Genomic DNA, 24,532 nt, shown 5'->3' with positions numbered 1-24,532 from the left:
GAGAGAATATGGGTAGTTACCAGTTTGCTCGGCTCCCAGGTATTCAGAGAAAAACATAAGAGGATATGCAGAGGCTAAAGCCACTGTGTATCAAAGCATTCACTTCAATATTATAAAAGTAATGCAAATTTTTCGTTTTTAGGGCAGATTTATATGATACGACTTAATCGCATGCAACAAGCTCACGGTTACTTCCCACTTTTGCGGGTGTCCTTCGGGAAAAAAATTGTTTGCACACTACAGTAGTTTCACTAAATTCTTTGCAAACTATATATCAGAAGAAAGCTTCATAAATGTTTACGATAAAAATATGTCTCAAGCAACTTTTCTTTCAAGGACGTATCAAGATCCAATATGGCGTGAAATGACCGAAGGGTCTTCTATTGAATTTATTGGATATGGGATGCTGCAGCACGAGCTAATTCGCTGCACAGTCTTATTCACACTTATTACACAATACCTGTGCAAAGCATGTCAATTAAAAATAACAAATATGGAGAGGGCAGACTACTTTCAATAATTTATAGTCCAAGCAATTTGTTCCTTACCATCATTATTTTGTGTTTACTTTCCCTTTCCTTCTCAATTGGCTGTGAAAAAAAAAAAAATTCAAAAAATTTTACCTTTAGTTACTTCTTAAAGTAAGAAACCACAAGACTAAACAAGTGTAGAAACTTAGACATACTTAGGCTAAAACTCTGATTAAAAAATAAAAGAGTACCCCCCTGCAAAAAAAAAAAATCATACCAGTCTTTGTTACCATCCTGTTAATCTCCAATTTTTTCTCACTTTTCTTTGCTTTTAATTTTGTAAACACATATCATGCTTCTTCTCAATGCCAAGAGCCTGAGTTTCCACGAAAACCCAAATAATCAGAAAGAGCATTGGCAAGAAAAATAACCAAATGAGCAGTGGTATAAAACTAGAGCTTGGAGCAATTAACCGACCTGAATGACTGCTACACCCCATTCTTTTTTCCCAGGTCTATGTAAACTAGATTTTGAGCAAAGAATGCAATACCTTGCCAAACATCTGTTAGGATAACTCTAGTGTGCATGATCATCATCTCTTCCTGAGATAGCACTCTTCACTTCAATGTTTTTATTACTACACATATGGAGATTGTGGAAAGGAGGGACAACATTTGAGCAGCTAGGAGGGACCAAAATGACAGTGTGGCAGCCATTTATTCCCACTTGGATGGCAAAGTCTGGGGAACCTTCCCCTTGAAATTTAAAAGTTTGGATGTCCAAAAGGGTCCATTTTTGGTTGCTATTTCCCAAGTTGGCTAAAAATTATAGCTACTACGAGGGAGAGTATGTGGAGACACGGTGGCCTCATGGCTAGTGCGCTTGACTCATGATCGAGTGGTCCAGGTTCGAGCCCCGGCCGGGACATTGTGTTGTTCTTAGGCAATACACTTTACTCTCACAGTGCCTCTCTCCACCCAGGTGTATAAATGGGTACCGGCAATTTAATGCTGGGGGTAACCCTGTGATGGACTAGCATCCCATCCAGGGGGAGGTAGAAATACTCCTAGTAGCCTCATGCTACAGAAACCGGATTTAAGCTCTGGCCTAATGGGCCACTAGGCTCGTAAACAGACTTTACTTACTTTACTATGAGGGAGAGTATTGACACTGAATTAATGAATAGAGTAGCTTTTACCTATCTGAGTACATAAACATTATACAGCAATGTTGTCTCTGTGATGTCTGTGTGGCCCTTGATTGATTTTTAGCTTTGCCTTGCTCAAAAAATGAAATTGTGCTGAGGACAACATTAGATTTTGGGATATGGTGCTGTGATTTCTAACACAGAATCTTTAATGCAATTACTGATAGCGAAGGAGTTAATTACCGTATTTATCCATGTATAAGTTGACCCCCATTTTCAAGGTTGAAAATCAGATTTTTCATTATTTCTAGTAAAGAAAAATTCAGACCGACAGAAATTTCCCATATGGTTGATCTCTTATTTCTGAGAATGTATTGAAAACACGGTGAATTAAAAAAAAACTGCAGAGCAAAATGTAACCATGTGCTGTGAAGTTTAGTAGCACTTGTTTACATCCCCATGATTCATGATTTAAGCATATACAACCACTTCGATTTACTGGAGAAGTAATTCACCATCTTTTGTAAATCGTTTTGAAAATGAAATCTTCATGCATTTAAATAACCTTTTGAAAAGAGATTTAGTAGACTAAAGGAACACCGAAGAGCTTCGAAGGATTGCTTGATGAAAACACCGCCATCTTGGAAAATACACAATATTTAACATAGATGGTCCACGCACGTAACAAACAAGACGGCACAAGAAAACAGCATTTGCCAGGTCACTAACTTACTGTAATCATTCGCTGAAAATGAGAATTCAGCACCGAAGCTGTAAGGAAAATTGTCTGCTCTACAGATCAGAAGATACAATAGAAATCAGCCCCACTAGGTTTCTGTTTAAGCCACATAAAATTTATTATTTCAAACTTTTTCATCGATGAAGAACGCACTGAAAACTGAAAAAACTTGAACACAATTAGAACTTGTTTTGTGAACCTGGTTTTCCTAATGGACTTCAGGCAATTGTTATGCTAATTTCTTGGATTGCTTGGGTCAGGTCTTTATCATTCTATGATCTGTGTGAAAGACGAGAGTGATTTTTTGGGCTAATTTTTCTGTCATAAAGAGTCGACTTATACACAGATAAATATGGTGATACTTCAACAATAAATGTAGAGCATGGCAATCAATGAAATGATCAGTGTCTAATCATGAACTAGCTCTTTGTCAGTGACAAGTTTGCAAAATTAATATTGGAGAAGGGAACATTACTTCATACAACAGTTACTGTGAAACCATCATACTGAAAAATATGGCGACTGCTACACCCAACCAGACCTCTTTGTGCAAGAAAATCCTGGAACCACTCATAAAAACAAGCAGTAAAGGTTTGAAAAATTTAAACCTTGCATACGTTGTTGTTTTGAGAAATATTGCTTTCTACATGTGCCTTAGCCTAAGAGTAATGATAAAATGTACAGGTGCCATATTTGTCTGTCAGTGGATTGAATCTATTGGGTGAACACCAGAAAAATAATAATATTGATACAATTAAAATGAGGGTTTAGTATAGGTATGCTGTGGTTCAGTTTCATCCTTAGTTTAATTCTTTTACTTTTAATAGCTGAGGCCAAATTGATGGTGAGACATCATCTCATCATAACATACACTCTAGGAGCTACATTTTATCTTTGTTTACACAAAATGCATTTTCATTCATATCATTAACAAAACCAAAGGAAAATTATGCTTATACCAGGGACAAAAATTAATCACAACATTTACCTTTTTATAACTAGTGCATAATTTTCCAAGAAAATGTTTACAATGGAGCTTGCCTCCTCATTGGCACTTTTGTTTGCTTTGCTGCTGGTTGTCATCCACGCCTGTATGTATGAAATTAAGTAAGGGTGAAAAGATTAGTATTTTCTTTGCAAAGATAGTTGCAGCGAGTGTCTCCCCTAATATATGGATCACCAAAGGCTCACAATGAAAGCCAACAAGACCAAGTTCTTGCGAACACATGTAGGAGCAATAATTGCTAATAATAGGAAATAGTCTCTACTGAATTAAGTATTCAATTGTGCATGAATTAGTATTTATTTCATTTCAATATCGAAAACACATAGTTGAAAAAGTATGTAAAGTGTGGTAACATATAACATGCATATTATTATCATATTCCTTATGATTTAGTTCAAAGGGCTTTATTCTAAATAGATAAAAAGAAAGAAAGTGGCTTACGTCAGCCACTGATTTCAATCAAAAAGCACATATTATTAAGTGAAGTGTAAGTTTACTGCAAATCTGTCCTCTTCTGGGCGAGCAAAGAGAATGATTTAGTGCATTGTAACCCAACTGTTTCTTGCTGGAGAGCATGGGAGAGAGCACCCTATGGTTAGGAGTCCATGTATGACCCCATAAAATGTCCTGAGCTCGATATATACCTTTCAATGTATTCCAATGTATTCCAATGTATTCCCATGTATTCCCATGTATTCCTACGTATTCCCATGTATTCCTACGTATTCCCATGTATTATTCCCATGTATTCCCATGTATTCTTATGTATTCCAATGTATTCCCACGTATTCCTACGTATTCCCATGTATTCCAATGTATTCCCATGTATTCCTGCGTATTCCCATGTATTCCAGTGTATTCCCATTTATTCCTATGTATTCCCATGTATTCCCATATATTCCTTTGTATTCCCATGTATTCTCATGTATTCCAAGGTATTCCCACGTATTCCTACGTATTCCCATGTATTCCAATGTATTCCCATGTATTCCAATGTATTCCCATGTATTCCAACGTATTTCTACGTATTCCCATGTATTCCCATGTATTCCCATGTATTCCAATGTATTCTAATGTATTCCCATGTACTCCCGTGTATTCCCATGTATTCCAATGTATTCCCATATATTCCCATGTATTCCCATGTATTCCTATGTATTCCCATGTATTCCAATGTATCCCCATATATTCTCATGTATTCCCATGTATTCCAATGTATTCCCATGTATTTCCATGTATTCCCATGTATTCCAATGTATTCCCATATATTCCCATGTATTCCCATGTATTCCAATGTATTCCCATATATTCCCATGTATTCCCATGTATTCCAATGTATTCCCACATATTTCCATGTATTCCCATGTATTCCAATGTATTCCCATATATTTCCATGTATTCCCATGTATTCCAATGTATTCCCATGTATTCTAATGTATTCCCATGTATTCCCATGTATTCCCATGTATTCCCATGTATTCCAATGTATTCCCATGTATTCCCATGTATTCCCATGTATTCCTACGTATTCCCATATATTCCAATGTATTCCCATGTATTCCCATGTATTCCAATGTATTCCCATGTATTCCCACGTATTCTCATGTATTCCAATGTATTCCTACGTATTCATACGTATTCCCATGTATTCCCATGTATTCCAATGTATTCCCATGTATTCCCATGTATTCCAATGTATTCCCATGTATTCCCATGTATTCCAATGTATTCCCATGTATTCCCATGTATTCCCATGTATTCCCACGTATTCCCATGTATTCCCATGTATTCCCATGTATTCCCATGTATTCCCATGTATTCTCATGTATTCCCATGTGTTCTCATGCATTCCCATGTATTCCTATGTATTCCTACGTATTCCTACGTATTCCCATGTATTCCTACGTATTCATACGTATTCCCATGTATTCCAATGTATTCCCATGTATTCCCATGTATTCCCATGTATTCCCATGTATTCCCACGTATTCCCATGTATTCCCATGTATTCTCATGTATTCCAATGTATTCCTACGTATTCCTACGTATTCCCATGTATTCCTACGTATTCCCTTGTATTCCCATGTATTACCGTGTGTTCCTACGTATTCCCATGTATTCCCATGTATTCCCATGTATTCCCATGTATTCCCATATATTCCCATGTATTCTCATGTATTCCCATGCATTCCCATGTATTCCTACGTATTTCTACGTATTCCCATGTATTCCTACGTATTCTCATGTATTCCCATGTATTACCGTGTGTTCCTACGTATTCCCATGTATTCCCATGTATTCCCATGTATTCTTATGTATTCCCATGTATTCCTTTGTATTCCCATGTATTCCCATGTATTCCAATGTATTCCCATGTATTCCCACGTATTCTCATGTATTCCAATGTATTCCTACGTATTCATACGTATTCCCATGTATTCCCATGTATTCCAATGTATTCCCATGTATTCCCATGTATTCCAATGTATTCCCATGTATTCCCATGTATTCCAATGTATTCCCATGTATTCCCATGTATTCCCATGTATTCCCACGTATTCCCATGTATTCCCATGTATTCCCATGTATTCCCATGTATTCCCATGTATTCTCATGTATTCCCATGTGTTCTCATGCATTCCCATGTATTCCTATGTATTCCTACGTATTCCTACGTATTCCCATGTATTCCTACGTATTCATACGTATTCCCATGTATTCCCATGTATTCCAATGTATTCCCATGTATTCCCATGTATTCCCATGTATTCCAATGTATTCCCATGTATTCCCACGTATTCCCATGTATTCCCATGTATTCTCATGTATTCCAATGTATTCCTACGTATTCCTACGTATTCCCATGTATTCCTACGTATTCCCATGTATTCCCATGTATTACCGTGTGTTCCTACGTATTCCCATGTATTCCCATGTATTCCCATGTATTCCCATGTATTCCCATGTATTCCCATATATTCCCATGTATTCTCATGTATTCCCATGCATTCCCATGTATTCCTATGTATTCCTACGTATTTCTACGTATTCCCATGTATTCCTACGTATTCTCATGTATTCCCATGTATTACCGTGTTCCTACGTATTCCCATGTATTCCCATGTATTCCCATGTATTCTTATGTATTCCCATGTATTCCTTTGTATTCCTATTTCCATGTATTCCCGTGTATTCCATGTATTTCTATGTATTCCTATGTATTCCTATGTTTTCCCGTGTATTCCAATGTATTCCTGTGTATTTCAATGTATTCCTGTGTATTCCTAAGTTGATCAATTACACGTATCAACACTCCTTAATCAGTAGTCTACTACATCATTGAAAAAAAATAACAATAGGAGATAAAACATGTTATTGACTGGTTAGCAGAAAGGTTATCCGCTTCATATCATCTTTTTCATTTAATTTGATATCTGGTAGTTTAATCCCTTTCGAAAGGAATACAAAAGAAGCTATTGTAATTTCAGGAAATTGCCGGACGTACCTTTTTGCGAATGTTGTCTTTATTTAATGCACACAATTTGAAATCGAAGACTATTTGTTTTTCGAAATTTATATATACGTAAATAAAGAAAAAAATATATACTTGAGGCATGTTTTTTCGCGATGGGTTCCAAATTTGAAATTAAGTTGAGATTGCACCTACAATACAGGTAAAAGTGTCAAATGACATGAGATGAACTGCCATCCTTGAATTACAGTTCTTATGCAGCATATCGAGCGTATAGCATTCATAGAACTATTAAATTGAAAAACGACATGAAATAGGGCTTCATCTTCCTTTTACCCTGTGTATTTACCTAAACTTACTTTGCAACTGGCATGCAGATAAGTTCACGTACCTCGTTGTGCATGCATGGAAGCTACAAAGTTTTAGGATGACTTTAGTCTTCGACAACAAATGGGCTCAATCGTAAAAATTGGACAGCTCAACTTAAATAGTGAGTTGACACGAAAAGAATTAAAAGGGTTTATTCTTAAAAGATAGCAATTGATGAAAGTTTTTTAGTGCGCTCAATTAATTTAAAAGAAAACTATAAGGGCGCGGAAAATACAAATAATTATTACAGGCTAGTTTAAATCTACGGGGAATCTGTCTAGAGAATAAAACAAAGAGCTTTTGAAATCGGAGATTCAAATTTTTCACGCCCTGACACCTTCTTCAAATGCGTTTTGATTGGAATTCATTCAGACCTACATTCTCTTCTTTGCCACGAGGTGCTTCAGTTCGTTCCAAGACAGCCAAGATTAAAGTGGTCAAGTAATAGATTTATGCTTTCTCTCAACACGGTACGGACAATGGATGATTCACAAGTCGCTGATGCTTCAGCAAGTAGTACAAGAAGTAGTGGATCAAGTCAGAAGGTTCTTTTTGTTCATTTATTTCAAATATAGTGCATTTTTCACTAAAATGTTATGATAAATTTTCGTTAAGTGACTCTCATTTGGCGAGAGGCGAAGCCAACGAGAGCTTCATGTTTTTTTTTTGCTCCGCTTCGTTCGCTTCGCAAAACTTTGAATCTACTATATATCTCGATGCCTTAGTTTACGATACGTCTTTAAGCCCGCCGCACACGGAGAGGGAAGTATCACTTGTGCCATTTGCTCATCGCCTCACGTAGGAAAAAAACTTACCGTGTGCGGATAATATTCGTCATATTTTAACCTCGCAAGACAAAACAATGTGCGGCGGCACAAAAAGTTTGTTTGAAAAAGGAACAAGGCGCGTTTGTTATTCATCCGTTTTCATGAAATTTGGACAGTTTTCCTTGAAGACCTTTCCCTTGTGCGAGGCGGCTCTTTGCGAGTTAAAGATAAAGGGTAAAGTGAATCTATATTTTAACGTCGGTAGCTAGCCCGTAACAGTACCAAAAAACCTTTCATGTTCAAGTCTTTATCCGAGAAGACATTTAATTCTAATCGTTTGAAATGAAAGAAACAAAGTATAGAGAAAGTATGGCAGATGATTCATCCTTTATTCTTCCCAAGAATGTTTTAAGCATAAAGGAGTTTTTTGAGCATAAACCCAAGGCAAGAATAAAGGCGGGGATGGATAAGCTGCTCAACCTAGAACTTTAAAAACCTCTCATTAATTCTTTTTCTCCCTGTGCTCGACTAAGCGTCGTCCCCAGGGCTCCCCCTTTTCGCTTTTTTCAAAATGGCGGACCCTCCCGCCATTTTGAAAGTAGCGTAGGGGGCCCTGGGGACGAGGTTGGAGGTGGTGGACCTTAATATTATCCTGATATACTTTTTTTATTCCAGAATTCTAATATCTATGAAAAAGATGGAAAACTTGTTTTCGATTATGGAACAAGAAAAGCACATGCAATTTCTAATTTTACAACTGAAGTAACAGCACAGTTTACAACTCCATGTGGGAAAAATGGATTTATATTTAACATTGAACCACATTCATCCTGTAACAAAAGCTGGTGAGTTTTCACGTCTAGAAAATGATCGTTTTATATTTCATGCATGCTCGCATGACAAAAATATATATCTTTTTTTCATTTTGAACTTAGGCAATGTGCTCTGACTTTAGCACAATTGTGTAATTCAAACAAGGTTTTGGATGTATTACAAGCGCACTGCGACGATAGTCTCTATTACAGAGCCCCAAGAGATGCACCCCATATTGACCTTGGGGAGTACATGTATCGCCAAACTGAAGACTTCATATTGACTAGCGACGACCATCAAACCAGGACAGTTGCTTCATTGGTAAGCTTATTGAACTTGAGCCATAAATGCAGTGAAATGTTGTTTTAGTGGAAGGCCAGAACGAAAAAAGAATTTAAATTAAATTGAAATTCATTTCTATCATTAATTGAGTTCATTAAACGACAACAAACATATGAAACATATGTATGAACTGCGGTTATGAGATATCTACGGGTTTATGTCGAATTAATTTGATGGCCTGCTCTCATTTGGCTTGTTAGCTCAATTGGTAGAGCGCTGCACTAGTATCGCAGAGGTCAGTGGTTCGAATCCCGTACAGGCCTGAAATTTTTTTCAGGTCTGATTTTCACTATTGCTCAAATAGTGCTTTACTGCGAAGGATCGTTCACATATATGAGTTCATTAAGTTAACTTAACATTTATAACGGTATGGTTCTAATTGATTGGGCTACTGGTACTCTCCTGAAAAGATTTATATGGATTTTTTTTTTTTAGTATCCTGGTTGGCAAAAAGATGGCACTTTTATCTTGAATGAAAAAATTCAGGTATGTGCTGCATCAAAAAAACTTCTTCCAGAGGACAGAAGATATGTGCTCTTCCGTAAGTCCAAAAATATTGCTCAAGATCGGGTGGATAGAGGTCAGTTTATATTAGTTATACTAAAATATTTTTTTTTCCTTTGGACGGAATGCCCTTCGGTGCTCATTTTGCCTTATAGTAAAATAATGGTGCTAAAATAGGTATCTTCTAAATGAGCACTTTTTTAAAACACAATAACATATAAATGCTCCATAACTTCCCTCAACTCCGTGATTTTTCCACTAAAGAATATTCATGGTAAGGATGTTAGTTATGTTTTAACATTTTGATTCATTTGCAGAAATATTAAGCAAGTACATGGGGTCCTTTTCTCATGAGATGAATGTGAATGGCTTGACAGACCTTCTAAAAGCCATGAGAAATTTATTGACATCAAACTTTGCAGCTGCATGTCTGGCTCTGGGTGGGACATCTGTTAGTCTTGGCTACCAGAGAATTATACAGAAAGGAGGAGAGTGCCCTGTTACTCTCCTAACAGGAGACACAGAGACTTTTAAGACAACGGTCTTAAAAGCATGCTTGTCCCTTGTTGGGAATTCAGATGTTAAAGGTTAGTATTTTGATACCAATCAATTAACTGCTATAAACCATTATCACTGGAAATTGAACATTTTGTATTACTCCTTCCCCTCTACCCCCCTTCTTCTCTTTCTCTTTATTTCGTTTTCTTTACCATATTACTTTATTTATTATTCTGCCACTGTCATTCAGTTACTTTAATTAATACCCAATTTATTATGGAAAGCTCATGCTGTATAAGCTGCATGGTTTCCTTGGGCTTTCCTGCCTCATTGTAATAATTTTTTTGTGACTCAAACTGTATCTAAAGTAATAAAGGGGCAAAAATAAAATAAAAAATAAACAATTACTTTTAACCTGACAAAAATATGAATATTCATTTAAAAAATGGCATTTTCCCAATCAAAAATAATCGAACTGGGCAAGCTTGGCCCGTTGGTCTCATTTTCTGTGGGTAGAAATTCATAACATTTTCAGGTTACAAGCTTTTACTTCAAACTTGGTAATTTTGCTATTTTTAATACTGGCTAAATGGAAGTAGCGTTTGTTCCAATGATTTTTTTTGTCCTAGATTACTCAGCAGCTAAGGCTCTGGACCGTTCCAAACTTTGTGACATACCATGGGCATGGGATGATCCCACCGATGCTAAAGATGTGAAGGATGTTGTCCAGGCTTTATTTAATCAGGTGAGTAAAAGAGTTATATTGTTGGTTAAATATTTAGCGATTTTTATCTTTCATCTTGATTTTTGCATAGTTCAAACGTAATATGCACCTATCGCTTTTTTCACAAGAAATAAGTTTTTTAATTAGCCCTCTTTCACTGGAGCTTGTTTTTCGGAAAACCTGGTTTTTAAAAATTTACTGCGCATTGTGTTTGCCTTCTTGGTATCTCCAACATTTTGACTTTTCGTCGGCACGTGTTAAACATAAGTGTCAATGGGTTAAATGTGAAGCCTAAATGAGTTTTTGAAAAATTGCATCTGCAAAGGTTTACAGTAACCTTGAGTGTATGCGAAAAAAAATGTTAGCATAAAATTGCTTTTTAAAATTATTGCTTATAAGATTTTTGAGAAATTTTTTTGAGAAGTTTGACTTCATTTGGTGTACAGATTATTGTTAAGCTAAAATTAATCCTAAACATTCGCATTGACTCAATCCCACATGATTATAAATCATTTGTGACTGGGCTAAAGAACATATGACCATTTTTTTCTTTCTCTATAATTTGCTCTTTTCATATAGCACAAAAGATGAACGGAAATCAGCTACCGTATCTACCCGTGTATAAGTCCATTTTTTAAGACATGAAAATCAGCTTAAAAATTTGCCCTCAACTTATACATGGGTCAAATGTGATGTAGAATTAGCATGTCTCACCAAAAAAAGGAAGTCAATATCAATCTTTTCTTGATCTTTAAGTAAAATATATTTTTATATATTACTTCTGAAACTCCCTGCATAGTCAATATTTTTATTACAAAAAAATTTGAAATATACCTATTTGATTTGGAGAAAATAAGAGTCAAAGCTTATGCAAATCAGGGCAAATCTGTATCGAGAATTACAGATCTTTTCATGGTTTGCGATTTTCATTGTCTTTCATTGTGTAACTTTTAATGAATTATTAATGATTTTTGTAATAGAGAATGCAATATCCTGTATTTATGATATAAAGCGCCATAAAATCAAACTTTTCAGAGAAAGTTTTAATTTAAGAAATTTTGTTAGCGAAACTGTTATTTTTACATGTGTGTTTCAAACTTTAGAAATCTAATTATTTTACGGATAATTATATAATAAAATGGATCATTGTTAGGCTGGTAAAGAAACAGTGAGATCAAGAGGAGAACCTAGAAGCCCACCGGTAATAAGTGCAAATTTTGCCTGTCTCAACGACAAAAGGTAAAATCTCTAGTAAATTTTCAAGATTATGGATGGCTTTGAAGCTTAGAACAATTTTTACAGGTTTTTCTCACTCAGAAAATCACATTGATATCCTGTGATAGGATGAAAATCGGTGTTTGGAAATTTTTTCTCTGGTGGGAAATATAGCCATGTTTGTTTTTGTATTCATGAAAATACCACAAAGTTATTTAGAAATTCTCTTGCCTGTCTCAGTGACGCATATGTTACTGGCACACACAGAGATGTACCTTATGTGTTTGCCCTTTAACAGTCTCAGCTGAGAGGCGCTGGCCAGTAGAATTCATTGTATTCTAAAAACTTGTTCTTTAGTAATTATTTTATGTTTATGTTAAATTTATTCTCCCTTTGTTTCAGATCTTTCTCTAGAATGGCCATTATTTTGTTTGAAAGGCCAAACCCAATACTGCCATCGGTCGAGATGGAAGAGAAAAAAGCACAACTTCAGCTAGCTAGCAGAAAAGCCAAGATTGCTATCGTGGAGGTTCTTCATTTAACTGAGAAATTCCTCATTAACTCTTCTAAAGAAGATAGAGATCTGGTTTCTGATCAATTAGAAAATATTTTTTCTAAAGAATTTATCAGATCAATACCAAGCTACAAAATTGTAGTTTGGCATACAATTGAGGTAAGCTCAACAAACGTGATAAAAACTGGAAATTAATTTTTATTTTTTGCAAATTTGTGGCTGCTGCCTTTTAAGATCGTAAGAAACTATCCAGTAACTTTAATTGGATTTGAAAAAAACCCGGGAAGTAAACTTTTCAGGCCAGACATGATGGGCTTTCCTAGCTGGTTCTTATTAACTTTGATCACTGATTTGGTGATATCAAATTGTATACCTGATCTGGGCTAGAACCTTTTTATTATTTTTTTTTTTTTGGTTATTATTTTTTTAATTAGTGTATAATTGCCCAACTTTATGTATTAAACAATTGTGATCCTTATCACCTCCACTTAAAGATAGGCACTAATATATATTTTATTGCTTTTTCCAAAGCTCTTAAAGATTGCAGGAATGAACAATGAAATACCCAAAATCTGGTCATATATCGAGTCAACATTGGCACCTTTCATCATGGCAGCGTATGGAGCATCAAAAAAAAGATGTGAAGATGCCAGATTCCAAGCTACATCAGCTGCAGCAGGCCCTGTCCCAAAGAAAACAGAAGATGTAATAAATTCTATCACAAGAACTATTAAGAGCTTTGATAAGAGACAGGTCAGTGTCTGGTTATAGTGCATAAGTCATGATCCTGGGTGTAAACCTAGATGAAAACCTCAATTTTAGAGATCATATACATAGTGTGTGTAAGAAAGTTGGTGGGATGGTCGGAATATTAAGTAGGCGCAAGAATCTTGTCCCAATAAATGCCAAGCTACTTTTGTACAAATCAGCTATCTTGCCACATCTTACCTATACTGCCACCTAGAGTGGCATTTTTGCACGGCATCAGATAGTCATAAATTGGAGCGTCTACAAGAAATAGCCTTGAGACTAGTGTACAATACTACTACAGAGAGCTACAAAACCTTGCTGAAAAGAGCTAAGTTAACTACTCTACTAAACAGGAGGTTGCAAGATATACTCATTTTGATGTTTAAAGTTTAAAACAAATTAACTATGGACCAAATTGCAGATATTTTTAATATCAATGAGGAGAATACTAAGAGATAAAACCTAAGAAATGCGGATTTTATGTTACCTCGGTTTAATACTGTCACCTATGGAAGACATTCTCTCAGATTTCTCGTACCACAATTGTGGTCAAAATTAAGCAAGGGGGAGACCTTGGCATCCTTTAAGACTATGATACGTAAGAAGGACGTAACATCATTTCTGGAAGGATGTGGGAGGGAATGCCGCTTATGTTTTGGTTAAATGAATGTGCGCGTATCCAAGGGCTTTCTTAATGTTTCAAAGTATTTAATAATTTTTTTTTAATGATGTAATGTAGTTTTAGGGTGTCCCCAATTAGTGCTTACAGGCACTAGAACGCCTAGACACGTTAATAAAGGTTATGTATGTATGTATGTATGTATGTATGTATGTATGTATGTAAACAGTTAAGAGGTGCAGGCATTTTCTACTCTATCTTAGATTGGACTAACCCTTTTAGTTTATGAGGAAACCTTGAAAACTACCTACAGTTTCATTTTGTTAGCCTATTGGCCTTCGAAATGGAGGGCTGCAAAACTATCCTTCAATAAGCACATAAAAAATCCATACTTTTCAATTTTTGGTACAATTGTGAACCCTTGTCAACATCACTTCCTTTAGAATAAATCACTGAAACATTTTATAACCAAAATTCAATTTGTAGATAAATATTGTTTGCTCTGAATACCCAGAAGTTAAAATATTAATTATTATATGATCCATTCTTCACTGATAGTTCTTATGCCTTGATAAGTAACCACGTTCTGTATTTAATTTACCATGTATTTTTAGACCTTTGCAAGAGAGCCCCAATTTCAAATTATTAGTGCAATATATTACATTTCCATTCTCGTAGATCTCACAGCATATAAAGCTATTGGAAATCAAGTCTATGAAGTCAGTTGGCTTTTCGTACAATACACTGGCTCCACTTATTGGAGTTCATCCAAGGAAGCTGTGCGATGAGCTCCTAGAGATCCCTGGGGCGAAGAAGGGAAGGCATTACTATCTACATAAAGATTCGCCAACAAACCACTTTAAGACTAAGAAGGGCATAGACCAAGTCGGAAAAAGCTCTTTCAATAAGAGCATCTCTGTGCCAGGATCTTCACTTTCAACCAATTTTATCGAATTGGTTGAAAGGAAGTATGCTGGAGGCCAAGGTACTAATTATATATATACTGTAACTACAATTCATTATCGCATTTTTGTACATGAAGAAAGTAATGTGGAGGGCAATATATGCTGCAATTCCTTTGAATTTATGGTGACGTCCTATTAACTCTTTTGGCTTTAAGATGTATTGTCAGCAATCTAAACAAAGTCATAAACAAAATCAGAGCAAAAATCTTATTTCTTTTAACTCAGCAATTATACATCAATGGGAAAACGGAATATATGTCTGTATACAGAAGTCTAACAACAGTCAATCGCATTGCAAACATGCCAGTAATGATGGTCTAAACATGAAAATGGTGGGTGGTTAATTTTCATATGCTGCAGCTGTTTAGAGCATGGTACATTTAGCTTGCTTCCCAAAAGCTACTTTTAATTATAAACAAAAACTTTGAAGTGAATATATATGTAGAGAGATTTTTATTCTCAACCATTTTAATCAAGCAACAAGAATTTAAAGCGCATATTAGGCTGTTGTGATGATGCTCTTAAGTTTTTAACAATAATAATGTGAACGGAGGAAAGCCATGGTTTGGGATCAAAAGTGAGAAAAATCTATATAAAAAATAAATCGTAGACATTGACAGTAGCTGTGGCTGAAAATTAGTGCCGTTTGACATGAAATGTTCAGTTATTCCTTTTATTAACAGAAATTATGATGCATGTGGAACAGCTATGTCTTTTATTACTTTTCAGCCTCTGAAAATGGCTGTGATGGTGAACAGAGAAAAAAAGAGAGAAAGAGTAAAAACAAAGGGGACCAGAACAAGGCTGAATGTGAAGAGGAGGAAAGTTTGGATGAATGCAAAGGGGATGACGAGGATGAAAGTGGGGGAGAGGAAATAAGGGCTGAAAGTGAGGGAGTGGAAAGAAGCATGGATGGAATTAAGGGAGAAAAAAACCTTGATGAAAAGGGGGAAGAGGAAAGCGAAACAGATGATAGTGAGGGAGAGGAAAGCATGGATGAAAAAGTGGGAGAAGAAACTGTTGACGAAGGTGAGGGAGATGATAACCAAGATGGAAGTGATCATGAAGAAAGCCAGGAAGAAAGCAATGGCATAGACAGTGAGGGTGAATGCAAAGGGGAAGACATTCACCTTCATAGCAAAGGCATTCAAAGCAAAGATCAAAGAAAAGATAACAATGTTAACAAAGAAAAAATACCAGTGAAGAGGAAATACAGAGGTAAGTCTGACATTTGGGGTATTGCGAGGTGAGTTTAGTATTCAAAAGAAGGCTTTTTCTTCATACACTGTTATTTTGCTCCAACTATATCAGGTTAAAAGAATTATGTTAAACTAAGGAAGACGCTAATTTACCCCAATAAAAAAGGTCATACATTCAACAACCCTAAGGGACGTTTTTTATGAAAAAAATGTATTCAATTCCAAGCTAACAGAGAAGGGGCATTGAATTAACTAACATTCTTCTATTCCATTACTTTAGTGAAAACAGAGGCTGAAAAACTCAAGGATGGCCTGAGCATCACTGCATCAACCCTACCTTTGAAGAGGTGTAGGAGAATTTGAACGACTTTATAGACCGTTGAAATGTAAAGCTGGTTTAAATTTTTTGAAATTTTTAAATTGAAATCATTGGTTCATGTTTTTACAGGGTTCACTTTTAAAAAAGTAAATACTTTTTCATACTGTATCTGCTCTGCTCTACCGCATTAATGAATTTTCAAAAATAAATATTCCATAGATAAACTATCATTGATATAGAATTTTTTTGTGTACTAAATGCAGTTTCTTAAAAACTGCTATGAAATATGATGTTTTTTTAATTAATCAGAGTGGGGCAGGGGTTGGGGAGGTGCATATATACATTTTCATATGGACGTCACAAAAAATTAGAGTGATCTTCATAAAAGAAATTTACTTAACAAAGTTTAGTAATAATGACTAATTTACAATAAAGAACAATGGATGAATAGCTCGCTAACTTTCAATTGTTAATTAAGCCAAAAATTATTTCGTGGGTCTATGAAAACCACTCTATCAGCAATTCACAAAGGAATGTTCACAAAAATAAAATATCTTCAATTAATTTCATTCTTAATTTACAAGAATGAATTTTATCTCTGAACACAAAGCAGATTTTTTTGAGACAATTGATGTTTATAGAGATAGTCAAATCATGATAACATTTATAGTGAAATAAACATGTTTAACTAAACATGGTTTGGTGTTAATGGAGTAAGCACAAAAGAAGACAATGAATTTACAGAGTAAATATTTGAAAGCTGCATTTATTTCCTTAGTACCATAGTTATTTTAATTTTATTTATTTATTTTTTTTACATAGCTTAGGTGTCAGAAAGTCTAAATAAATTTCCTATTTTGAGAACTCCACATTTTGAAGGCTAGCTGGTAGTTATAAATTAATCAAAGTGACTCCCAGGCAATGAAAACTCAAGATTTTATGTCCAAAACAACTTCTATTATTAAAGTAGCACTTGGACCAAAACCAACTGATTTTTAATACTCAAAAAATCAAAATAGACCTATGCTTGAAGTTTTCATATAGGTGTTTGAATATACATATAATATATATATATAGTTATACTTGTGGCATGTTTTTGCGCGAGTTTCCAAATTTGAAAACAAGTTGAGATTTCACCTACACCAATCCAATCCCAATCTGTCAGGAGTTCATGTATGACCCCATGAAATTTCCTGAGCTCGGTATATGCTTCAAGGAGACCTCACGTCTTGGTCCATTAGGAGTTCTTCCAGCCGCACCAAGCCGCACTTAAGCATCCCTAGCCGTACTTAGCCCTACTGAAGTATCCCTTTCCGTACTTAAGCATCACTAGCAACTATTAGCCCTACTTCAGCATCCATAGCCATCCTTAGCTGTACTTAGCCGCACCTAGCCGTACTTAAACACGAAGGCGCGCTATATAAGGAGGTCTTCCCTGGGAGGGCCTAGGCTCATTTCTCACTCACCGTTGACGTGTGCGGGTCAAATTCAAATGCTGGTAGACGAACAAAAGGAGCTAATGAGATATCTATTGTTTACTTCCACCAGCATGGTGGCATGAGGTAACGTGCGAACCACCTACTTCGATCTCAAATTTACCGCCACAAATAAAGATAGTTTCCATTGGAGAAAGGAAATACAAATCTCAAAAATTCTTGTATTATGATGAAGACATAAAACAATTTTGAGGAATGCGCCCGCTGTTCACTGCTCTGGAATAGCTGTAGCTAAAGCTGACTTGACTCTAAGAGTTAAACATCACACGACGGTTGATTTACAAATGGTCCAGTGGGACCTAAGGCTCCTTTTATAGCGCGCCTTAGCCGTACTTAAGTATTCCTTATCGTACTTAGCTTTACTTAAGCATCCCTAGCAATCCTTGATCTTCCAGCTCCTGAACCTTTGTTTGAGCTGAAGAAGAAAATAAGGATGAATGTCAGGTACAACTTAATAACAAATTTCACGACAGCACTTTTTTTTTTGTCATGTTTGATATTTCACATTTTTTGTTGATTTTCCTTGATTCACCTACTATTGCGGTTTTCATGAAGGGTTATTTTTCAGCAGTAAAGGAATTTTTTTTCCTCTTAAAGAATAAGATATCTGGTTTTTAATGGAACACCTTATCATGTTTTTTTTTTTAATTTAAGTTTAGAAGGAGTACTAAATTAATCGTATTACAATAACTTTCCTCTTTTTGGCGGATTGCTAATTGTCGAATGTGAATCTTTAGTGGATACAAATATTGTTAAACACCAAAAATAATCATGGCACCTTACTGTGCTAATATGCAATGAAAAAGCTGTTGAGTTGTAAAACAAAACCGCGAACAACACCAGTAATGTATTATGAGCAACGTTAAAATCATGAATTGTTTCATGTGTTCGTAGTTTTTGCAGTTGGACATTAATCTAAGCGTAATGACTTCTGTATTTAACGGACATTCACCTTCTCGAAAGAAAAAATAACTCTTTGGAAGCAAATTACCAACATTTTCCCGCAAAATACAATATTCGCATGATTCGCGGAAAACGAATGCGTCCCACGGAGCATACGTGTTAGGCCTAGGTACATATGGAAATGCAATAAAAATCAATCCTGAAAATCTCAGTTTTGTTTTCTCTACAAATCCCCTCAGAAATCTCGGCAATAGTTCCATATAACCCCATACATGAATTATGCAGTCAGTCTTTGTTCATTGAAAACAATAGCGATAACAATAGAACTCCACAGACACTGGTGGTCTTTGTTTTCAAAATGTTGCGTTTTTTTTCTCTAAGTCCACGTCAAAACAGGGGAAATTTGGCGCGTTTTGGTTTTGCAAAACGAGAACTTCAAGCAATTTTCAAGAGGTATTTAATTTTGAAATAAAAAAATTAAAATATCGGAAGATATATATATATATATATTCATTCCCTAATACGTGTTTGTGATTCTATTCTCCGGGCAAGAAAATGTAGTTCAGTCGGAAACGCTCATAGCGCTGCATTGTGGGTTCTGTTTTGAATACGACATGTTTGACAATATGAATCCAGATTCCGAAAGTATACAATAAAAACATCGCCTTTTTATTTTTAAGCCAGCTGTTTTCTCTACGTTTTCCTCATCATGTTGATCTTTTCAGATAGAAAAATTAGCCAAAATTTGTTGCTTAAAGTTCACCCGTGCTCTACTTTTTGCAACGACTTTCTTCAACCCGTCAAAAATGTTTTTTTTTTTTTTTTTTTTTTGCGCGAGAAGTTGATCACGCGAGGCAAAAAAACGCGAAACATCGACCAAAACTTGCAACGAAAAAATGTTGCGGGACAAGTTGAGGGATTTTGTATCTCGTACTTCGCCGCCTCAACACGTATGAATATTAATAACTCAGTGGAGCTCATTCTTGAGTGAGTGTGGGTTTTAGGACGAGGGTTAATTATCAAGCTTCAGAGTGTAATGTCGAGAAGCCATAAAAAAAGAAAACTCAAAAATAGAATAAAATATAGAAACAATCCAGACATTTAATTTGACATTAGATGTTTATTAGATGACGCCGCACTCATGTCCACTTTGTGTTAAGGGCTGATAGTTTCGAAATAAACTGTTTGGGGCTGCGTCGGTTGGGGTAACGAAATAATTTTAATCTATCAACAAAGTTGAAATAGTAAATTGGCCACCGTAACGAAGGGCTAACGCTCGAAACGTCAGCTTTTCAGTGTAATCGTTACGGTGGCCAATTTACCATTTCAACTTTGTTGATATATCCAAATCACTTTGTGTTAAGTTGTACTCGCCACAGGCGAGTTGTAACGTTATAATTTATTGACCAAAGAACTCCTAATCGCACAATTTTAACACGAAACGGAACGATACGACTGGGCCGACGACAGGAGACGAAACGTAATGGTTAAAACTGAAAATAAAACAGCGGACGAAAACTAAATACAATACTAGAGACAAGGGCCGTGTTTACCGTGCCGGCTAGAAGTACTCGTGTAAACTCTTTGGATTGGCCGTGAAACTAAATAAGGAACAGCAAATAATTTGTCAAAACTTAGTCAGCGTCCCTTTCATCGAGATCTCGATGATACATTTAAAGGATACAAAGAATATATAGCAGTGCCTAAGTCAGTCTGCCATTTATGCAATTACAGTTCCGGGAAAGCGCTGCTTGACCAAAGAGATAAGCTCGTCCGTTAGGGACAGGCCTCCCTCAGTTTTCCTTAACAGACCTTGCAGATTTTCCAGTGTACCTTTCCGAAAAGCGTACGAGCTCCTAATATACTCCCAAGATCAATCACAGATTATCTTAGGGTCTTCAGAGCTACCTGAAGTGAAGATCGCTGAATTTTTCAAGGCCTGTTTTTAGTTTATAACAACTCAAAAGATTTTCAGAGTAGTGTACGAGCAGTGAGTATACTCCGAAGTTACCCGAAAATCCAGCCTGAGGAACAATCGAACCCCCATGAGCCCATGGTCGAACACCTATGAGGAATTAAGAAAACGCCGAAGAAATCGCCTCAACAATCTTTTAGTTACTGTTCTATATTTATGTAAGTTACGCGAAATTTTTGAGTGTGAATTTTGTCCTAGCCCAAGAAAAGTGCATGGATATCGGGTAAATTCAGATCAGTTTGAGCTATTGTTTCTTTACCGCTAATAAAGATCGATAGAATGTAACAGGAAATTGAGTCCTAAAGTGTGACGTCACGTTGCCATGACAGCATTTTTTTCTGGTCTAAACAGTTTAAACTCGTACTTCAAACATGGCGTCTTTATCGATATGCTCACTCGTTTCTTTCTTTTCTGGAGAGCGGAAATCGCTTGATCGCGGAGAAAACCACTTCAAATCCGACCATGTCCAAAGCTTTATTTATTCCAGGGGAGCCATCAAAGGTGAAGTCCAAGCAAGCATGAAAAATAAGGACTACAAAGTCACAGTAAGTTGCCAATTTGGGATCACAACACGTATGTTCAATTCGAAGAACTCCCAACCCCGATTTCACCTCCAATTTAACGTTTATATTGCGGAATATATATTGCAACTTACGTGTCTGTTTCGAATTATCTTTTTATCAGATTTATCTCGATGAAAACCTTGAAATAAAAAACACAGAATGCGAGTGTCCTCGCGGCGAGTTCAAGTGCAGTCACGCGGCAGCCATATTTATTTATGGCATCCATAACCTTAGCAGGACGAACCTGGAATGCCAATGGAAACGAAAGCGAAAGGCAGAAAGCGTACAGTCTGCAAGCCAGATGTTTCCAGCGCCACCGAAGAAGAAGGATTACAGCCCTTTGGCGCGCGATCCTAGCCGAGAAGATCGGATGTGGCTGTACAGCGAACTAAAGCGCTATGGCAAATTTACAGGGACCTGCCTGATCTTGAGTCCCGAACCACAGCCTGCTACCCCTCTCCCGACCAAGACGATTGAAGATATCATTTACTCAGAAGGTTTCCTTATGGCATCTACGAAGGAAAAACAATTAGAGTACTTGATTGAGAATGCCAAAGTAGAGGAGAGAACCATAAATGTTGTGAGCACCCTCACAGCTGGCCAGCGAAACAGCCCTGCATGGCACCAAGCTCGTAGAGGCCGCCTGACTGCCAGTAATTTTGGCTCCGTCCTCCAGGCAAAAAGAGTTACACCGTCTCTTATCAAGCGACTACTTGGGGAATACAACTTGAGTGGAGTTAAAGCAATTGCATGGGGACAGGACAATGAGACTGAGGCCCTGAAATCCTTCACCAACATCACAAACTTTACACCTGTACAGACCGGCCTTTGGCTACACGAGTCGGGAGTTCTGGGTGCTTTCCCCGATGGACTTGTGGGAGACGACTCGGTGATTGAGTGTAAGTGCCCCTACACACATCGAAATGCAACAATCAAGGAAGCTTGTGGGCACAAAGACTTTTACTTGGAGGAGAAGGAAGGGAATTATACGCTGTCTACCACACATGTTTACTGGCATCACTGTCAAGGCCAGATGTTCCTGACAAAGCGCAAATTCTGCTACTTTGTTGTATGGACCACAAAGGATAGTGTAGTTATCAAGATTGAACGAGATGAATCTTGGGAGCACAATATTACTATCTTGAGTGATTTTTACTTTCATCAACTATTCCCAAAGATTACCGAGGGAGAACTTTGAAAAGTGGTGCACAGATGCTGGACATAATCAGAGTGGGGGGGGGGGGGGGCAATGGGAGCTAATGTAAATAGGCAATAGCTAATGTTAAAAGGTATTTTTTTAAATTTCATACATTAATTTCTTAATATAACATTACATATTCTACACTCAGATAGAGACACAAGATAAAGAACCCACATTTTTCCATTTAGCATAGTAACTTAATAATAAATTACATTCTTCCTGAAAGCAAGCTTAAACAATTTTTTTTTTGCAACCAATGGCTACTGGTAGCTGGTAACACTTATCCTGGTTACTCAACAGGGCCCAGGTGCATAAAACTTATGCCACGCTTAAGTAGGCTTGCATAGCAATGCAAAGGGAAGGGGAGGGAGCCAAAACAAAATCCATGCAGACACAGGTTATTTTTTCTGACTACCTCTCACCATCCCTTAAGCTAATTTAAGTGTGGCTTTAGTTTTATACACCTGGACTCAGGCTCCCAGCTTCACAGACACAAAAGTAAAACCTTTAAGCCAGCACGACTTTCACACTTGGAACTACTGGACAAAAGAATTCCATACTGGTCACATGCCCCTGACCTGGATTTAGTTGAAATGACAATTTAAGAATGTCACTGGATTTCATTATAATCTATTTTCACAGAACACATAGTAGTTTGTATTAATGAACATAAAGGTGATGAATATCAGAAAAATGTAAAACTGACCACATCATATTTTTGACCAAAGCTATGTCAATACCATTTGATCTGTTACAGTGGGGCTTCTAGTAATACAAAAATAATATTAAAAACTCATTGTACTATAATTTAGTTGAAAAAAAGTTCTATTCAGTCAAATTCAAAGTCTTCGCAGCCATCCTTGATCAATGGATACTGCAAATTAACAAGAGCTGAGCACAGTTGGCATAGCTTGTCAGCATGGCACCTCAAAAATGCTGGGATGAAGCCAAGGATGCGAAAACTCTTAAGTCTTGCATTTGCACACTCTACGTGGATGCGACATCGAGCTATTGATTTTGTCGCCCTTGCCTCACTCTCTGTAAACTTTCCATTGTTGAGAAATGGTGGTATGTTCACTGAAACACCTCTTGGAACTACATCGCTGATGAGAAAACCTTTGTCTGCCAGAACAAGATCACCAGCACTCAAATGTTTACAAAACCCAGACTCTTTAACCATGACCTTGTCACTGACTGAGCCAGGAAAAAGATCACTAACATAGGTTATAACTCCATTTGGGGCAACCCCTATAATGACTTTGAAAGAGTTCATTCCCCTGTAGCTGGAATATGTAGCATTCTGCTGGGACTTGAGCTTAGGTGCAGCAATTTCAATGTCTGTACAATCAATCACAATGCGGCAACTGCTGTACTCAGTGAAAGAGGATGGCAAACACATCTTGTTCTTTTCTCTAGATGGCACGGTTGTCATGATGTCTTTGAACAGGAGAGAATGCAGAACATGGACAAAAGTTAGTACTATGTTAGCAACAGTTGCAACACTGCATGAAAACAACTGGGCTAAATGTAGATTGGTATAATTTTGTTTCAGTTTCATCAGAGTGATAAATATCTGGTCCTCAAGTGTGATCGCCTCAACCTTCCATCCAGCATAATAGTTTATTTCACCCTTGAATCTTGAAACATATCCCACAACAATATCAAAAACATCCTTAGTGGGTAGACCTGTCTCCATCTGTATCACCTCAGGGCTCAAGCTCTTAGCAGAGTAGTGTGCACTATAGTAACTTGACATTTCCTTGTGTTTAGCAAGTTCTGTTGAAGTCATGTCAAGCTCTATTGACAGCAGAGCTTCTTTGGAACTTGTCTTTTCCTCTTGTGAGCATTCAGTGGAACATGGTTCAGAGTTCTCTTTAATCTCTTCAAGCACAGATGCTACAGTTGGTAATTTCGTGGGCTCGGCAGACACTTTCCGTTTTTTCTTGGGAGTAGGTGTACTGG

The 24,532-nt window shown here is 36.7% G+C and overlaps 3 protein-coding genes and 1 long non-coding RNA gene across 5 annotated transcripts in view; 2 read left to right on the top strand and 2 right to left on the bottom strand.

Moving 5' to 3' along the window:
* The window catches only part of LOC148717559 (uncharacterized), a 35,226-nt gene that overhangs the window by 1,026 nt on the left and 9,668 nt on the right, over positions 1-24,532 (bottom strand). For both annotated transcript variants that reach the window (XR_015994511.1, XR_015994510.1), the window contains 2 exons: positions 3,345-3,445; positions 549-590 (listed from right to left, as the gene is read on the bottom strand). This is a non-coding gene — a long non-coding RNA (uncharacterized LOC148717559). Of the gene's footprint in view, positions 1-548; positions 591-3,344; positions 3,446-24,532 lie in introns of those variants that run through there.
* LOC148717563 (uncharacterized) lies at positions 8,610-16,531 on the top strand. The gene is made up of 11 exons (XM_088743732.1): positions 8,610-8,815; positions 8,906-9,104; positions 9,561-9,705; positions 9,947-10,216; positions 10,757-10,872; positions 12,005-12,090; positions 12,469-12,739; positions 13,112-13,333; positions 14,628-14,934; positions 15,644-16,132; positions 16,394-16,531. The coding sequence occupies exons 2-11, from the start codon at positions 9,036-9,038 to the stop codon at positions 16,474-16,476; spliced, it is 2,058 nt and encodes a 685-aa protein (XP_088599858.1). The 5' UTR covers positions 8,610-8,815; positions 8,906-9,035; the 3' UTR covers positions 16,477-16,531.
* On the top strand, positions 21,111-23,377 carry LOC148717562 (uncharacterized). Its single transcript, XM_088742725.1, has 2 exons — positions 21,111-21,351; positions 21,491-23,377. Exons 1-2 carry the CDS (start codon positions 21,178-21,180, stop codon positions 22,565-22,567), a joined length of 1,251 nt encoding a protein of 416 aa, XP_088598851.1. The 5' UTR covers positions 21,111-21,177; the 3' UTR covers positions 22,568-23,377.
* The window catches only part of LOC148717561 (uncharacterized), a 5,913-nt gene continuing 4,027 nt past the window's right edge, over positions 22,647-24,532 (bottom strand). The window contains exon 2 of the mRNA XM_088742726.1: positions 22,647-24,532. This exon is cut by the window's right edge and continues 152 nt beyond it. Coding sequence (XP_088598852.1) covers positions 23,400-24,532 — 1,133 coding nt within the window. The 3' untranslated portion in view covers positions 22,647-23,399.

Source organism: Stylophora pistillata, chromosome 13 (assembly GCF_964205215.1).
Source record: "Stylophora pistillata chromosome 13, jaStyPist1.2, whole genome shotgun sequence".
Taxonomy (NCBI): domain Eukaryota; kingdom Metazoa; phylum Cnidaria; class Anthozoa; order Scleractinia; family Pocilloporidae; genus Stylophora; species Stylophora pistillata.
The sequence above is the reverse complement of the archived record's forward strand: the minus strand, read 5'-3'. Positions and strand labels throughout refer to the sequence as shown.

Excerpts from the sequence above, each read along its gene's own strand:
- LOC148717563 (XM_088743732.1), top strand. The coding sequence starts at position 9,036 with ATGTATCGCCAAACTGAAGACTTCATATTGACTAGCGACGACCATCAA. Across the intron at positions 9,105-9,560 it reads CCAGGACAGTTGCTTCATTG|TATCCTGGTTGGCAAAAAGA; the intron begins GTAAGCTTATTG and ends TTTTTTTTTTAG. Across the intron at positions 12,740-13,111 it reads TAGTTTGGCATACAATTGAG|CTCTTAAAGATTGCAGGAAT; the intron begins GTAAGCTCAACA and ends CTTTTTCCAAAG.
- LOC148717562 (XM_088742725.1), top strand. The coding sequence starts at position 21,178 with ATGGCGTCTTTATCGATATGCTCACTCGTTTCTTTCTTTTCTGGAGAG. Across the intron at positions 21,352-21,490 it reads ATAAGGACTACAAAGTCACA|ATTTATCTCGATGAAAACCT; the intron begins GTAAGTTGCCAA and ends TCTTTTTATCAG.